The sequence below is a fragment of the Felis catus genome, chromosome C1, assembly GCF_018350175.1.
Source record: "Felis catus isolate Fca126 chromosome C1, F.catus_Fca126_mat1.0, whole genome shotgun sequence".
Lineage (NCBI taxonomy): Eukaryota > Metazoa > Chordata > Mammalia > Carnivora > Felidae > Felis > Felis catus.
Genome location: NC_058375.1, coordinates 7,650,324 through 7,666,396, shown reverse-complemented (window position 1 = coordinate 7,666,396; position 16,073 = coordinate 7,650,324). Strand labels below are relative to the sequence as shown.

The window sequence follows — 16,073 nt, the reverse complement described above, 5'->3', positions numbered from 1 at the left end:
TGGCTGCCCAGCTCCTGGCAGAGCCCGGGCCCCTTGTGAGCCTGGGCTCTGGGTGTCTTCACGGCTCCAGGATCAGTTGCCTCTTCTATCAAATGGGATGATGACAGTGCCTGCTTCACGGGGTCATCACGAGGCATCAGGAGACCGTACCTGGAGATGTGCATGGTCTGGTTTTGCCCCTCCTTTCCTCCACCCTGAGCAGGATCTGTTCAGCTTACACAGGAGAACTGCTTGCAGGGGGCTGGTTGAGTTTGGAGCCCTGGGAGAGGAGGTCGGAAGACCTGGGAAGGGGTCGTTTGTTGCTGAGTGGACAGCCTGCCCCCAGCCCAGCCCAGCCCCCCAGCCTCTCTGGTGTCCCCTCTTTCTTCTGGCCCCGGTGAAGTTTCCTGGTCTTGGGATCTTGTGCCTAGAGGTGCACCACACCTGCTTGCTTGTCCCTCTCAGGGCTCAGCTGCCTTCTTCCAGGTCCTTGCTTGCCAGAACCCTCTCACCTCACAGTCCTGTGGCCCTTTCCCAGGGCGGGAGCCTGCCTGGGGCCCTTTCACCAACAAGCGGGAGAGCCAGGCTATGCCCTCGTGCTGTGCCACCTCCTGGGGCTCACCCCACTGATGCGGAGGCACCGGGGCCAGAGACTAGAAGCTAGGAGAGCCCTTGGGCCGGCTGCGCACGTGCGGGTACCCGTCGCTCCTTTCCCCAGTTTCTCCTGTTTCCCCCAGCCTGACTGGGGCTCACCTCCGCTGCCCCGCCCCTTGCCTCCTTTCTGGAGCCCGGCCCTGGGTAAGCAGTGCAGGACTCCCCTCGCCTTCCCACCCCCTGGCCCAAGCCTGCCTCCTGGGCAGTATTGTTCCCAGAGGAAGTGTCCAGTGTAAATAGAGCAGCGGGCAGGCTGGTGGCGGGAAGGAGATGAAAGGGGCAGTGACAGGGCCGGGGACGGATGGCTTCCTCCCATTGAGGCCCGGCCACGGCGTTTATATTTTAGGGAAGAAAGTCGGGGGAATGTTTACATGGACAGGAGCCTGGGGTCAGACCACGAGGGGGGTAGTCTGTATGTCCCAGCGCCCTGATGGAGGGGGAGGGGAGGAGGACCCCACGGAGTGGGCCGGAAGGCGGATGGGCGAGCAGCTCGGACCTTGGCTCCTTCATACTCCCCACCCACTGCCCTAGCCTCTGCCTCCTGCCCTGCACCCCAGGCCCACACGCCTTCTCCACCTCTACCCCTGGGACCGGCAGTAGAGTCAGAGGGAGGGCAACATCTGGAAGGCAGGTGGGCTGGGGCAGAGCGGCAGCTGGAGGGCAGGTGTGGGGGGTGTAGGCGGAGCAGAGGGGCCTGTGGGCGGGGGGTGGGCCCTGGGTGCACAGCTGCATCACAGCTGGTGGGGGCCCAGGAGGGAGCGAGCCGGGCACACGCCGGAGAGCAGGAGGGGGTGGGCTGGCCTGGGTGGGCCCAAGTGCCTCGAGGCTCCAGGATGGGTGGGAGCCCAGGGAGGGGGTGTCACCAGCAGCAAGTGCAGCCCTGGGAGTTTCTGCTTCCCTCTTCCTTGGGATAAATATTTATAGATCCATTTGCTGTCTCCCTTACACACTTGGCTGCTTACCTCCTGGTAAAAATAGAGCAGGCTCCCCCACTCTCCCCTTCCCGTCCCCACCAGGGCAGGGGACCAAGGGGGCCAGGTGAGGCCTGCTCCCTGTAGGTCTGCTGGAGCAAGCCTGGTGTCGCAGCCTGGCAGCCGGCCCAGAGGTTGGGTGGGATGCTGTGACTAGGGGAACCATCATTGAACTTTGGAGAACCCACGTCAGCACTTGGAGACCTGGGTGTGGGCGGCACAGACTTGGGGATGCGGATGAACTTGGGCAGAGTAGGCCCATGGCCTGGGCAGGGGTGGGGCCCGGCAGAGCCAGGGCCCCAAGACTGGGCCGACTGGTGTGAGCCAAGCAGACCCTTCTGGGGCAGTCGACTGGCTGGACTGGGCTGGGGCCGGTGGGTCCCTGGGCCAGGTGAGGCCATACACACTGGCAGGTGGTTTCGAGGCAGGTCTGGGGCCGCTGGGCATTGTACAACCACCCGTCTGTACGAGCCAAGTCTCCTTGCGGGACAGGGTCCCCAGGCAGGCAGGGGTGGCCGTCCTGTGTGAGCATGCCTGTTGGTGGGCTTTCGTGTGGGGGGGTCCGCAGGGTGTTGATCTATTCTAGGGAAGCCCCTTCTGCCCACGGCCCTGGAAGCCGAGCCCCTGCCCTCGCTCGGCTTTTTGACCAATGTGGGTGGAGACTCAGACACACCCATTCCTCTGCTGGGGGACACACGAGGGAGCCCTGCCACTGAGAGGCTCCAGCGGGGCCCCCTGTGCTCAAATCGGCTGAGGCCGTCTGCCATGCACACCGCAGGGTCTGGCACACGATAGGAGCCAACTAAACGGACAGATGGAAAGGTGGAGGACAGGCAGACATATACACAAAATGTGTATGTGTGTCCACCCTTGGCCTTGGTGGCAGGTCCCAGGCTGTGTGGTGAGCGGACCCGCCGTGTGCTCCCGACCCTGGACCCCTGGGCGCCCCCGCTCAGCAGCCGTGAGGGAGGTGGCGAGACCCCGGCAGCCGCATTAAAGAGTTTCTGTCGGGCTGCCGTGTCGTTCAGGAACAGCATCTGCAGCTTCTGGGCCTTCCGTTGGGGGTCTGAGAAAGCCCAGCCTGTTCCAGCTGTGGCTTCTCGGGGCTGGGAAGTGGGCTTTCTGGAGTCAGCCAGGCCTCCGAGGGAAGGAGCTGTGGCTGTGGCAGAGAGGGCAGAGTGGGATCCTCGGACAAGGATGAGCGGTTCTTGGAAACACTGTGAGCAGTTCTGCCCTTGAGTGGCCCTGATTGAGGCTTGAGGAAAGGAAATGGCCAGAGAAGACAAAAGAGGGTCTGTGAAAGCAAGGAGAGTGAGGAAACGCGGAGGCCTTCAGAGGGCCCTCGGCGGCCGGGAGAACAGGAAGAGATGCCACGGCTCTCCAGTGAGCAGAAGTAGGAGTCCGGTGGGGTCCAGGGACCAAGTCTGGCAGGGGAGTTGCCAGGGACGAGACACTCAGAGGGGGAAGGGTCCCAGCCACCAGTGGCCGGGACAGTAGGGCAAGAGGTTGGCTCGGGCCGGTCCCTGGCTCTGGGTGGTCTCCTCCCCATGGGGCAGACCACGGCGGGCCTCAGTGTGTGCCCGCCTTGAGCGCCCGCCTTGAGTGCCCGCCTCTCAGAAGAGGAATTTAGGGCCAAGCAAGTGTAGGGAACGCTTCCGGGAACCAGGTGCTGAGAAGCCTGCCCCTCGTGTTTGAGGAGTCGTTCGTTCATTCGTTCGTTCATATGTTCATTTCCAAACCGTCCGGAACCACCCAGTGCACGCCGGCCTCGGTGCCAGGCTCTAGGGATGGGGCGCTGGGCGAGCTGGGCCGCTGGAGCTCACAGTCTGGTGAGGGGCGCAGACATCCTCCCCCCTCCCCCACCGCTGCCCCCAGCCAGGGGCAGCGTGAGGAAGGTGGGATCCGAAAACCTAGGGCCTCGTGGGGGCGGGGGGTTGGGCCGCCAAGGTGGTGGCCGCACCCTCTGACCTCTCCCTCCACCCCCGCAGCTGAAGGCACCCGGTGCACCGACCCGCCCGCAGGCAAGCCCGCGATGGCGGCCAAGCGCAAAGGCGGCCTGAAGCTCAACGCCATCTGCGCCAAGCTGAGCCGCCAGGTGGTGGTGGAGAAGGGGGCAGAGGCGGGCCCCCAGCCCGAGGGCAGCCCGCTGCGGCCGCCGTGCCGAGAGGCCGGCGTGGCCCGGGGCGTCCGCAGCGAGGAAGACAAGAGGCGGGCGGTGATCGAGAAGTGGGTCAACGGCGAGTACAGCGAGGAGCCCGCGCCCGCGCCCAGCCTGGGGCGGATCGGCCGCGAGGGCCTGGAGCTGCCGCCCGAGGGCGTCTACATGGTGCAGCCCCAGGGCTGCAGCGACGAGGAGGACCACGGCGAAGAGCCCCCCAGGGATGGCGGCGGCGTCGCGGAGGAGAAGGAGTCTGACGGGGCGGCCTCCAAGGACGACAGCGGCCCCAGTACCAAGCAGGCTTCGGGTAGGTGCCTGAAGCCCCGGACAGACAGCGCACGGACAGATGGCATAGCCCGTGGGGCGGGGGGGGGGGGGGGGGGCGGGCAGCAGGGAAGGAGTAGGGGGTCCGCAGAGCCTGCCCGCTTCCCCCACTCGTGCTCCGTGTCCCGGCACCTCATCCAGCCCCGCGAGGCCTGGGGCCGAGGTACTGGCGCGAACAGGGAAGACTTGCTCAGGGTGGGAGGGAAGTGCTCCAGGTGTGAGCCGGGCTGGGGGCGGCTGTGAGCATGGGGGGCCTGAGGAGGTGAGGGATGGCTGTGCGGACGTGGGACCCACGACAGACCATGGGACTGTGTCTCCACCCCTGCATCACAGGAGCCTGCAGGGTCAGCCCTGGAGCCATAGGAGCAGAGCTCTGGGATAGACCTGTTCTGGCAGCCTCCTCCCCTGCCCCTTCCCGGAATCCTTCTCCTTCCCAGGGACACCGGCTCTGCTAGGCAGGACCTCTCAGGGGCGAGGCACAGGGCCTCAGGATGGCTCAGCCCGGCCCGCAGATCCCGTTACAGCCACCTGCCCCGGACGCGCTCCTCTGGCTGACCTCTTTCCCACGAGGTGGCTGAGGCCTGGCTTTTCTGCTGTCTCCTTGTCCTTATGACTCACAGCAGCCCCGAGCTTCTCACACTCCAGGGAGGGAGGGCCTGCGGTTTTGGGTGGAAGGGGGTCACCGTGGCTAGGATGGAACCCTGGGTGCGGGGCCTCTTCTGCAGCTCCTAGCCTCCTTCTCAGGCCTGTGCCCGGTGCCCCGAGCCTCCCCTGCCTGCTCCCCTATCCCCTTCCCCCTGCAGCGAGGGGCGCATCTCCTCCCTGCGCGGGGAGCCCTGCGCAGCCACATAATTATGCATATAAGATATAAACAGAGCTGTTTAATTATCCTTCGCCACATCAGTGACAGAGTAATTAACAAACATTGCAAGATCAATGAGGAAAAGTGTGACCTTCAGTTTCCTCTGATAGGAAAAGCCCTTGCCGTTCCCAGACACAAGGTGATTGTGCTGAGCCAGAGGAGAGGGAGGGACGGGGACAAGGGCCGCTGTCCCATCAGGGGCCCGCCCCACCCCCCAGGCCCAGCCCTGCCCTGACCCCTGCCTTCTCTCACCCCAAATGGAGAGCTGGGACAGTAGGAGGCAGGACCGGGACTGCCAGTGGCCTCGTGACCTGGGCATCGCCCCGTCTGACACCTGGGGCAGCCTGCTCAGCCCTGGGCACCAGAGGAAACCAGCTGGAGCCCTAGCCACCGCCAGGCTCAGACCACCTTCTCTGGGCCTGGGGGCTCAGGAATGCAGGCCTCTGGGCTGCCTCAGACCCCCACCCAGCCCCCTCCCTCCTCTAAGCTGCCTGCCCTTCAAAGCCTTCTGTCTCTCTGCCATATATAGTGAGGGCTCAGCTGCCTCCTGCTATTTTTAGCCCCTTTCCCTGGTCCCTGAGCCACTGAATCTAGCAGCCAGAGCCCCCTCCTCCCAGGCCGGGCCCCCAACCCCATGTAGCTTGAGGTCAGGACAGTGGCCCACCGGCCACCCCGTCCCAGGGAACAGCCATCTGTTGCCTCCCGGGGTCACTCTGCCCACCTGGGGTTCCAGGTGCCGCCTGTGACTGTCCTCTTCCTACACAGGCCCGATAGGTTGCAATGAGGGTTGGGAGGCGACCCTCATCTGCCACCCTGCTGGGGTCCTGGGCCTCCCACCCCTTCTTCAGCCATGCCTTCCCCCTGGCTGTGCTGTTAGGACTCCCAGCCTGGGGCCCTGCTGCTCTGAGTGAACGTGCCCGACTTTGCTGGCTCAGACAGGAATGGAGAAAACATGTGTGTCCCTGGGGCCCATGTGAGTCTCACCCTCCTATGTGCGCCCACCCCTGATCCAGGCCGGAGCCCATAGTAGGTGTTTCGTGAGTGTTCTGCACGAGAATGAGTAAGCCTGTGTGTGCTGGGGGGGGGGGGGGGGCCACACATCTGCTGTGGCGAAGGTCATGTGTGCAAGGACGTGGGGCTCCAGAGAAGAACCCCAGGCAGAATGGGATCATCTTGCCTCCGCCGTCCTGAGGCTCATCCTGGGGAGATGGGTGTAGGGTTTGGGTGGTTCGTGTCCACGTGTGTGTGTTTGTGGGGTTGGGAAGGTAGCTAGGGGATGTGCGTGTATGTGTGTGTGTACGTGTTTGCTCACGTCCCTGTGGGGAGGCCGCTCCGGAATCTCAGAGTGGACACAGGTAGAGCCTGTACACAGGCTGTCCTCGGTCCCCTGCCTGGGGCCAGTAGGGCCAGCCTCCCAGGCAGACTCTCCTCAGGGTGGCCACCTTTATGAGCGGGCACGAGGATGACGGGGAGGTTCGTAGGACTCCTCACGTCATAATTCTTGGCTGGGGCAAGGGGCCTCGAGTGAGTCTGAACAAATGCTTTGGCAAGGCCCTGCCTACCTCAGCCTTGTGGTCTGGGACCCTCAGTATGCGGGGGGCCGGTGGAGCCGGGGGGGCCAGCTCCTGGTGAGGCCTGGGGTAAGCCCTCTACCTCCCAGGGATGAGGGCCTGTGTGTCTGCTTGTGGGGGTCAGGGAGAGTCCTCCAGACAGGCTCAGCCAGGCCCACCCCCAACCCTCAGCCCCCGGGGTCCCTCCTGACTGCCCAGCTGCCGGCCCACATCCTTACCTGTCCCCAGCCCCCGTGTCACCCCACCCTTGGGAGGCAGGTTGGGATCTGGCCTTACTTCCAGTAAAGTGACTTCTCTTTCATATTAGGCCAAGGCGAGAGAGAGGAGACATTTATGAAACTTTGTTTAATGTACTGAAAAGCCATCGGCCAGAACATTTAGGAAATTGATTTTCCTGGCATTGATGAACTCGTTTTATTTTACCCCGGTATTAATTACTTTTTTTTTAAACAAATTAATTTAAGAGTCGTAAAACCTAACAAGTGAGCCAAATGTCCATAGATCATGTCGTGCTCCGCCCCCTCCCCATGCCAGCCTCCTCCCTCTGTGGGTGGGGGCTCACGGGGAGGGGGTGCCCCCTGTCCCTTGGCTACCCTGCTCCCTCCCAGAGGTGACCGGCCTCTCCCCACTGCTGCAGGAGAGGCCTCCTCACTCCGGGACTACGCGGCTTCCACTATGACCGAGTTCCTCGGCATGTTTGGCTACGATGACCAGAACACGAGGGACGAGCTGGCCAGGAAGATCAGCTTCGAGAAGCTGCACGCAGGCTCCACCCCCGAGGTGGCCACCTCCTCCATGCTGCCCGCCTCCGAGGATGCCCTCAGCAAGCGGGCGCGCTTCTCCAAATACGAGGAGTACATCCGCAAGCTCAAGGCCGGCGAGCAGCTCTCCTGGCCGGCCCACAGCACCAAGGCCGAGGAGCGGGCGGGCAAGGACGTGGTGGGGCCCCTGCCCGGCCTGCGGCTGCCCAGCAGCACGGCGCACCTGGAGACCAAGGCCACCATCCTGCCCCTGCCCTCACACAGCAGCGTTCCCATGCAGGGCCTGGTGGCCCGCACCTCCAAGTACGACTTCTTCATCCAGAAACTGAAGACGGGTGAGAACCTGCGGCCCCAGAACGGGAGCACCTACAAGAAGCCATCCAAGTACGACCTGGAGAACGTCAAGTACCTGCACCTCTTCAAACCCGGGGAGGGCAGCCCCGACATGGGCGGGGCCATTGCCTTCAAGACGGGCAAGGTGGGGCGCCCCTCCAAGTACGACGTCCGGGCCATCCAGAAGCCGGGCCCCGCCAAGGTTCCGCCCACCCCCAGCCTGGCTCCTGCACCCCTCCCCAGCGTGCCCAGTGCTCCCAGCGCCCCTGGGCCAGGGCCGGAGCCATCTGCCTCCCTGCCCTTCAACACTCCCGAGTACCTGAAGTCGACCTTCTCCAAAACAGACTCCATCACCACGGGGACCGTCTCCACTGTCAAGTAAGGACGCCCATCCTGAACTCGGGACTAGAGTAGCCACTTCTCTGCCCCTGAAGCCCATGCTCGTGGACGCGTCCACTCGTACTTGTACACGTCCACCATGCGGCCAGCTTAATACACGCACTGGCTCTCACATGCTTCCGCCCATGCGCATGCCTGCGTGTGCACACACGTACACACACACACACACACGCACACACACGGCCTGCGTAACCACCCACGCCCAGCACGTGACACATCTTGCAGTGTGCACACGCGCGTCACACGTCAGGTATTCCCGTGCATGTACTCATCTGCTAACACGCGTACCAGGGACTCCTGTAACCCCCGTTTGCCAGTGACAGGCTTTCTGTGCCTCAAATGCAGCCTTGGGGTTGGCTGGGAAAGCCCTAGTCTGGGGTTAGGGCTCTGGGCTCCAAGCCGGTCACCGTGGCTCCCAGGTTCAGGGCCTGGGCCGTGGGGAAGGCAGCAAGAGAAGGCAGGAGTCTGGGGGCACACTCATCGCTAACCCCCAGGCAACGGTCAAATTATCTGTGGATCAGTTATGTGGGGTTCCCACACTCCCTTCCCCCTTGAGGCAGAGCCAAAAACCTGGAGCAGATCTAGGGAGCTGCCCACTGGCCTGGGAGGGGGACCCCACCTTCTCTTGCCCCTTCCCCAGCGGTCTTCCCCGCATCCTGCTGACTCCCGGTATGCAACGGGGGCCAGGCCCCAGCTTCCAAGGCTTCCTAGCTAGGCCCGTGCCAGCTTGGGATGGCCCGGCCCTTGCCGGAGTTGGGCTAATTGAACCTGTGCCAAGGTTCCGCCAAAGGGCTTTCCAGTCCCACCTTGAGGGCCTCAGAGCACAACAGAGCAAGAGAGGGAAGGGCCAGGGCCCCAGGACAGGGAGCTGCCCCCTAGACACTTCTGGGGTGTGAAGTTACCCCTGTCGGCTAATCGGCTGTGCCCTGTGTGTCTCTCGCCAGGAACGGATTGCCCACAGATAAACCAGCTGTCACCGAAGATGTAAACATTTACCAGAAATACATTGCCAGGTAGGCCCCTGGGGAGGAGACTGCCCTGGAGAGGTGGTGGGATGGGGCCAGGAACGCCTGGGGACCCTGGGACCACAGGCCCATCTGACCGCTAGTGCCCGAGTGCCTACTGCTTCCCTACCTCTATGCGCCCATGCCCTCAAATTCCCCGGAGGGGCTGCGTCCCATCTCAGCCCCTGCCCCTCGATGTGACCTGGGCCACACGCCCTGAAGCAGCTTGTTCCCTAGGCAGGGCCAGGGCGCCCAAAGGGGCCTGATGGCGGGGCCTGGCCGCAGGTGAGCACCGAGCTCCTGCCACGTCTCACACAGAGTCTGGGGTGGGATTCAGGCCAACGTGGAGCCGCTGGGGATGAGAGGAGGTGCGCGCAATTATCCTCCCTGACGTGGCCTCAGTGTGCTCCCTGGGCCGGGCCTTGACCCTCACCTCCTGACCGCAGACCTGCCCTCTTACACTTTTAAGGCCACACGATGGGTGGGTAAAGAACCTTCGCCTCGATGGAGGCCCCCAAATCCGGCCCCTTGCTGCCAACACCCGATGGGGCAGCCCAAGGAGGGAGCTGTGCCCCAGCCTGTGTCTTTCTGCTGATCTTCTAGGTTCTTCCTGTCCCTCTCTGTCTTTTCAGCTTTGTTCCAATCTCTTTATTATTATTATTATCATTATTATTAGTGCCTCAGCAGATGGCCTTTTTGGCAGCTTCAGCTTAAATATTTATTTGCAAGTGGTTCTCCCTTTACAAAGGGGTCTCTCCCTCTGTCTCTGTCTCTGTGTGTGTGTGTGTGTGTGTGTGTGTGTGTGTGTGTATGCGCGCATGTCCCATAGTCTGAGGCCAGCCTCCTCCCCAGTTGTCCTAGCAGGCTCTCCCCAGAGCCGCCCCCCCCAGGGTGGCCATCGCCGAGCCTGAGAACCACAGCCCAGTGGCACTGGGGCCTGGAGAAGGTCGGGGTTTCTGGGAGGCGGGCAGTGGCCGGGCAGCATGGGGCTCCCGACTGCGGACTTGGCTGGAGAGCTCACTCCCTGCCGCAGGAAGCCGAACAGATGCTGTGCTTTAAAAATTCATAACCCTGGGCTGTTTCAAGTGTCAGGAAAGCCCAGGACAGAGAGAGGCTTTAACACCTCTCAGCAGCGGGGCCCTGGGCTGGCCCAGCCAGTGTCTCCAGCACCTGGCTTCACTCTGGGTGCGGGGCCGGCGGGCGGCACCTGCAGGAAAGGCAGTCACCCTGGGGGCTCCTGCCCTCACCGCCTCATCCCATCCCATCCCAGGCCTCCTCCCTGTCTCTGCTCTGCCGTGTGTCCCGCCCCAGCTTCTTCCTCCCCACGTTGGTGCCAGGCCCGTGTGCCTCACTGCGTCCTCATTCCCGAGGCAGGCAGGACAGGTCTGCAGTTCAGTGGTCCTGGGATTCCCAACAGGCCTCATCACTCACCCTGGCCTCTGCCACTTCACCCCCACAGACCACCTCTGCCCCCCATGCCCCTACAAAGGGCTCAGGGCCCCTGAACCCCAGCAGCGCTTCCCCAGGGTATGGGCACATATTTTCTCTGCTGCTCTGGCAGCAGAGTCCTCCCTGGGAAGGGAGGGAAGAGTCCTCCCTGGGGCTGCTGCCCAGAGAGGGCTGAGCCCACCCTTCCTCTCTGCAGGTTCTCCGGCAGTCAGCACTGTGGCCATATCCACTGCGCCTACCAGTACCGTGAGCACTACCACTGCCTTGACCCGGAGTGCAACTACCAGGTAGGGCCTCGTGGGCACCAGCCCCGCCCCTGCGGGCTGGCCCATCGGTGGGGGAGCCTCTCGGAAGTGGGACGGGGCTGTTCAGTTCTGCCGAGGCCGCCTGAGCTTAACTCACGCAGACGGAGAACCCAGAAAACTATTAGCCTAACAGGCATTTGATAGGGTCTGGAGCCACCTGCTTCCCTGGGATGATCATTCAAGCTCCCTTCCCTGGGAGCCCCACCCCCCACCCCCCACCCCCCGCCCCCGCCCCAGGGCCTCAGCACCTTGTCTGACTCTTCTCGGTGTCCTCCTGCCCCGGCTCGTAGATGATAACGCTGAGGGGCAGAGAGATCGTCACTTATGGTCAAAGCCACCTGTGATGAATGCAGAGCAGGTGAACAAGAGGGAAACGCAGCCAGTGTGCCCAGGGCTGTCCCCTCTTGCTCATCAGGGAGCCCAAGCTGGGGGCACAGCCCATAGGTGACACCGGGCAAAACGAGCTGTCCCCTGTCAGAGCCGCTGCCTTAAGGGCCTGGCCAGATTCATCTCCTCTGCTCCTGGGCGTGAGCGCTGGGAGCCCGGCGGGAGGTCACAGAAGGCCCTGTGGCTCTGGGACTTGGAATCGCTCTGTCTGTGGTCCCCTGTGCTGGCCTGGGCGCCACCCGGCTGCCTCGACCCCAGGCAGGATTATTTCCAGGGAGAGCCAAGTGGGCGGGGGGGGGGGGGGGCAGTGCTCTGGGCGAGGGGCTGGCCCAGGCCCCCGCCAACTCGTGCTCTCCTGCAGAGGTTCACGAGCAAGCAGGATGTGATCCGGCACTACAACATGCACAAGAAACGCGACAACTCCCTGCAGCACGGCTTCATGCGCTTCAGCCCGCTGGACGACTGCAGCGTCTATTACCACGGCTGCCACCTCAACGGGAAGAGCACCCACTACCACTGCATGCAGGTGCCAGGGGCAGGGCCACCCAGGGGCCGGGGCCTGGCTCGGGGGCAGCGGGGGGGGGGCTGCGGGGGGCAGCAGGCGAGCGCAGGGAGTCCTGGGGGCGCGGGCCCGGGCGGTGTCTGGCAGGGCCAGGGCGGGGCCGTCCCCATGGCCATACTTGGTGCGGGTGAAATTCAGGGAGCTGTTTATACAGACCGGCATTTCTCAGGCTTTAACACCAAGGGGAGCGTTGCAAATGGTTCCTGAGGAGGTTTTTGTTTAATTCTCTGTTTTAATGCCACGCCGAGTCTGGGCTTTTTCAAGGTGTCAGGTCCAGGGGGAGCGACTCGGGGTTGCAAATAGCAGCCGCTGCGCCTCCCCCGGCATTTGTCAGGGGGTTGTTATGGGCTCCGTGGAACAACCTGGGCCAGGAGGAGAGGGGGGCTCTCTCTCCGGGCCCTGAGATGGTGCAGACACTGGCACGGCCCGGCCTTCAAGAGTGCTCAGATTCCACGGGTTTTTACTCAATATGGCAACGCTGCCTGCCTTGGCCCAGCTAGGGTGGGGTGGGGAGGGCCCTGTGCCAGGAAGTGTCCACTGAACGAGTCCCGGGGCCGAAGGTGACTGCCGGGCCCCCAGGCCCAGCCCTGCCCACTGCCAGGGGCTTTCGAGACAGAGCCACGGATTAGGACCCCAAACGCCCCTCGGCGGAACGGGACTCCCACACCTGGCTGTGCCGGGAGGTGCCCGGAGTCCGTGCAGACAACCCAGCCCTCAGCACAGCCCAGGCCTGCAGGGCCCGGGGGGATCTTCACAGGCTCTCCACAGCCCAGCTGGATGTTTACAGGGGCCGAAGCTCCCCTGAGCAGGGGGGTCTGTGGCCAGCAGAACCGCGGCTCTGACCTTGGCCCGGGGGTGCCTGGCCTCGGTCCCCCTGACGGCCATTCTGCCCCTGCAGGTGGGCTGTAACAAGGTGTATACGAGCACGTCAGATGTGATGACCCACGAGAACTTCCACAAGAAGAACACCCAGCTCATCAACGACGGCTTCCAGCGCTTCCGAGCCACCGAGGACTGCGGCACGGCCGACTGCCAGTTCTACGGGCAGAAGACCACGCATTTCCACTGCAGGTGAACGGGGAGCCCACCAGGGAGGCTGCTTGGCCTGGGGGAGGGAGGGGAGGCGGGGAAGTGGGCCCGTGCGGGGCTCGGGGTCCCGCCTCCCGGAGGCCACAGGCACAAGGGTAGGGGGGGCCGCCCTGGGGTTCTCCGGGTCTCCCCCCGGGGCCGAGGCGGGAGCCGGGCAGGACCACCTCCGGGCGCCCCCTCCTCCCCGAGGCCCTGCGACAGCCCCTGCCGTGTCCCGTCCAGGCGCCCCGGCTGCACATTCACCTTCAAGAACAAGTGTGACATCGAGAAGCACAAGAGCTACCACATCAAGGACGACGCGTATGCCAAGGACGGCTTCAAGAAGTTCTACAAGTACGAGGAGTGCAGGTACGAGGGCTGCGTGTACAGCAAGGCCACCAACCACTTCCACTGCATCCGCGCCGGCTGCGGCTTCACCTTCACGTCCACCAGCCAGATGACCTCGCACAAGCGCAAGCACGAGCGCAGGCACGTCCGCTCCTCGGGCGCGCTGGGGCTGCCGTCCTCGCTGCTGGGCGCCAAGGACACGGAGCACGAGGAGTCGAGCAACGACGACCTGGTCGACTTCTCGGCCTTGAGCAGCAAGAACTCCAGCCTGAGCGCCTCCCCGACCAGCCAGCAGTCCTCCGCCTCCCTGGCCGCCGCCGCCGCCGCCGCCGCCGCCGAGGCCACGCCCGGTGCCGCCAAGCCGCCCAACAGCAAGATCTCCGGGCTGCTGTCCCAGGGCCTGCCCGCTTCCATCCCGCTGGCGCTGGCCCTCTCCAACTCAGGCCTGCCCACCGCCGCCCCCTACTTCCCTATCCTTCCGAGCCGGGGCAGCGCCTCCTTGCCCGTGGGTGCCCCCGGCCTCCTGGGTGCCATGTCGTCCGGGGCAGTGGCCTCGGCGGCAGCCGACACACCCGCCCTGGCCGCCTCGGGAGCCGGTGACTCTGCCCCGGCCGCCGCCACCTCTGTCCCGGTGCCCCCCGCCTCCATCATGGAGAGGATCTCGGCGAGCAAGGGCCTCATCTCACCCATGATGGCCAGGCTGGCCGCGGCTGCCCTCAAGCCCTCTGCCACCTTTGACCCAGGTGAGCAGGCCGGGCACTGCCCAGGAAACGAGTGGCTTACGGACCCCGGGAGCCCGCCGCCTCAGATTGCAGAGCAGAGTCGGGGGGTGTTGGAGAGGAGTCTTTCTACTCCTGCACCCACGTCCCCCACGCCCCCAGCCCCCATCTTTGCCTGGTCTCTGCCTCCATCCTGTTTGTTTGCTACTGGGGCCCCCTTGTTCCGGCCTGCCCACCCCACCCGAGGCAGCTCTGTTCTCTCATCTGTGAAGTGGGGGCCGTAGGCCTGGCCTCACTGGGAGCCTGTGTGTCCCGGGGCAGCTGGTCCTTACCACTCCGCACCCCCCCAGTTGTCACCCTCCCTCATCGCAAGTCCAGCCGCTGATGAGAGGAGTCCCAGATCCCTGCGCCTCCCTGGGGCCCCCCGTGTCACCTGGAGGGGCATGGGTCCAGCCAAGCAGCAGGTGGCCGCACTTCAGGGATGCTTGGGATTTACACCCGGCCGGCCCCTCGAGGCCGAGGATAACCTTCCAGTGTCTCCCTCTCCGTCAGTGCCGTCTGGTAGAACTTTCTGCCGGAACGGAAATGTTCTGTCCTGTGCTGTCTGGTATGGCGGCCACTAGTCACCAGTGACTGTTGAGTGCCTGAACTTGGCTCTGTGACCAAGGAACCGGATTTTGGTTGGAATCCCTTTAACTTAGTCACACCTGGCCAGCGGCTGCCATGTTGGACAAGGCAGCCAGACCTCCCGAGTCCCACCTCTGGCCTCCCTCTGGCTTACCACAGGGAGCGGTTCTCTCCTTCTCAAGTTTTCTACTCTTTTTAAATGTTTTCTCTGATCTCTGGAATTCTTTGGCTTTCTGTTTACCTGGCTCCCCTCCCTGTTCTCCCCCTTCTCGGTACTTAGCCGAGAACAGTCAGCTGTCACTTCAGCCACTCATTCAGCAACCGCTGTGCTTGCTGAGGGCCAGGCGCCTCACCGGTGCTGGGGACACGGCAGGGAAGCAGAGTCCTGCCTGGTGGTACTGATGGGGCAGTGGGGGTAGCCTGATCCCGGGCACGCGGCCAGGAGGCGGCGAAGTCCAGACTTGGACCTCAGCGGTCCGGCTCCTGAGCCCGCGTGCCCTACTCTGCTGTGAGACCGTCTCAAGACCAGGCAGGACGGAAGGTCCCTGCGGCCTAGCCCTGGGATCTGCCCAGGTCTCCTAGAGGGCCTGCCAGTGCTTGGCAAGGGGGCCGGGCCATTTCCCAGGGGACCTTGGGCAAGTGACTTCGGGGAGCTACTATCCTGTCCCGAGTGGGACGTTCCCATCAGCTGGAAGCGTGGAGTGACCCACCTTCCATTCCCAGGTGTGAGAGGGACGGCAGGATGCCCACGGGCCTTGTGCCTCTGGCCAGACGCCTGTGGGCCGGGGTGGGCCCCACTTTAGGACCACACTGAGCTCAGGGGCCAGACTGTCAAATTCTTTTTCATTAGAAAAATCTCCTTCCCCCAAAAGAAAGGTCAAGGGAAGGGGGGGGGGCGTTTTCCTTTATTTTTTAATCAAATGCCACTTGCTGTCTGTGAAGCAGCTTTCTGTCAGCTGCAGCGCCTTGGGGCAGATTAATATTTCAGCCACTTGGGGATTGTGGAGAAGGGCTCGGTGGACACGTTCCCGTCAGCAACTTCTTTTGCCCCTGCTCTGCTTGGCCTCCCAAATCATCTGCCTACCGAGCTCCAGACTTTCCCCCAATGGCTACACCCCGCCAGCTCCCACCCAGACCCTGGTCCAGCCCAGCCCGGCCACAGTGGGCCTCACATCCCTGCCCTGGACAGCTTGACGGGCGAGGTCACATAGTTTGAACTGCTCTGATTGGCTGTCAGCTCCCATCGCCCTGACACAGCAGATGCCCCTCCTAGGCATGCTCAGTGGAAGGCAGGGCCGTCGCCCCGGCAACAGCGGGCCGGGGACCTGCGGAGGGGCGCAGCTCCCAGTCTAGATCTGCCACTTTCCCTCAGCATTAACAGAGTCTTTAATAAAAGCCTAAGCGGCAGCCCCACAAATTGACTGTGACAGTCGGTGGAGAAAATGAAGGGCCCCCACCCCCGTGCCAGCCCCCTCCCCAGCCTCCCGCCCTTCTCCTCCAGGAGGCCCTGAGCTGGGACAACTTTGACATAATTTTGCAATAATTATCACTTGAAGAATTGCCACACAGGGGTAAGCGTCACAAGCGATCAT

General features: G+C 63.6%; 1 protein-coding gene across 5 annotated transcripts in view; it reads left to right on the top strand.

Moving 5' to 3' along the window:
• Positions 1-16,073, top strand: part of CASZ1 (castor zinc finger 1) — a 149,073-nt gene that overhangs the window by 118,181 nt on the left and 14,819 nt on the right. For all 5 annotated transcript variants that reach the window (XM_045035074.1, XM_045035075.1, XM_045035076.1 and 2 more), the window contains 7 exons: positions 3,593-4,069; positions 7,157-7,991; positions 8,957-9,025; positions 10,662-10,752; positions 11,519-11,683; positions 12,618-12,790; positions 13,031-13,878. In XM_045035074.1, coding sequence (XP_044891009.1) covers positions 3,593-4,069; positions 7,157-7,991; positions 8,957-9,025; positions 10,662-10,752; positions 11,519-11,683; positions 12,618-12,790; positions 13,031-13,878 — 2,658 coding nt within the window. The remainder of the gene's footprint in view (positions 1-3,592; positions 4,070-7,156; positions 7,992-8,956; positions 9,026-10,661; positions 10,753-11,518; positions 11,684-12,617; positions 12,791-13,030; positions 13,879-16,073) is intronic.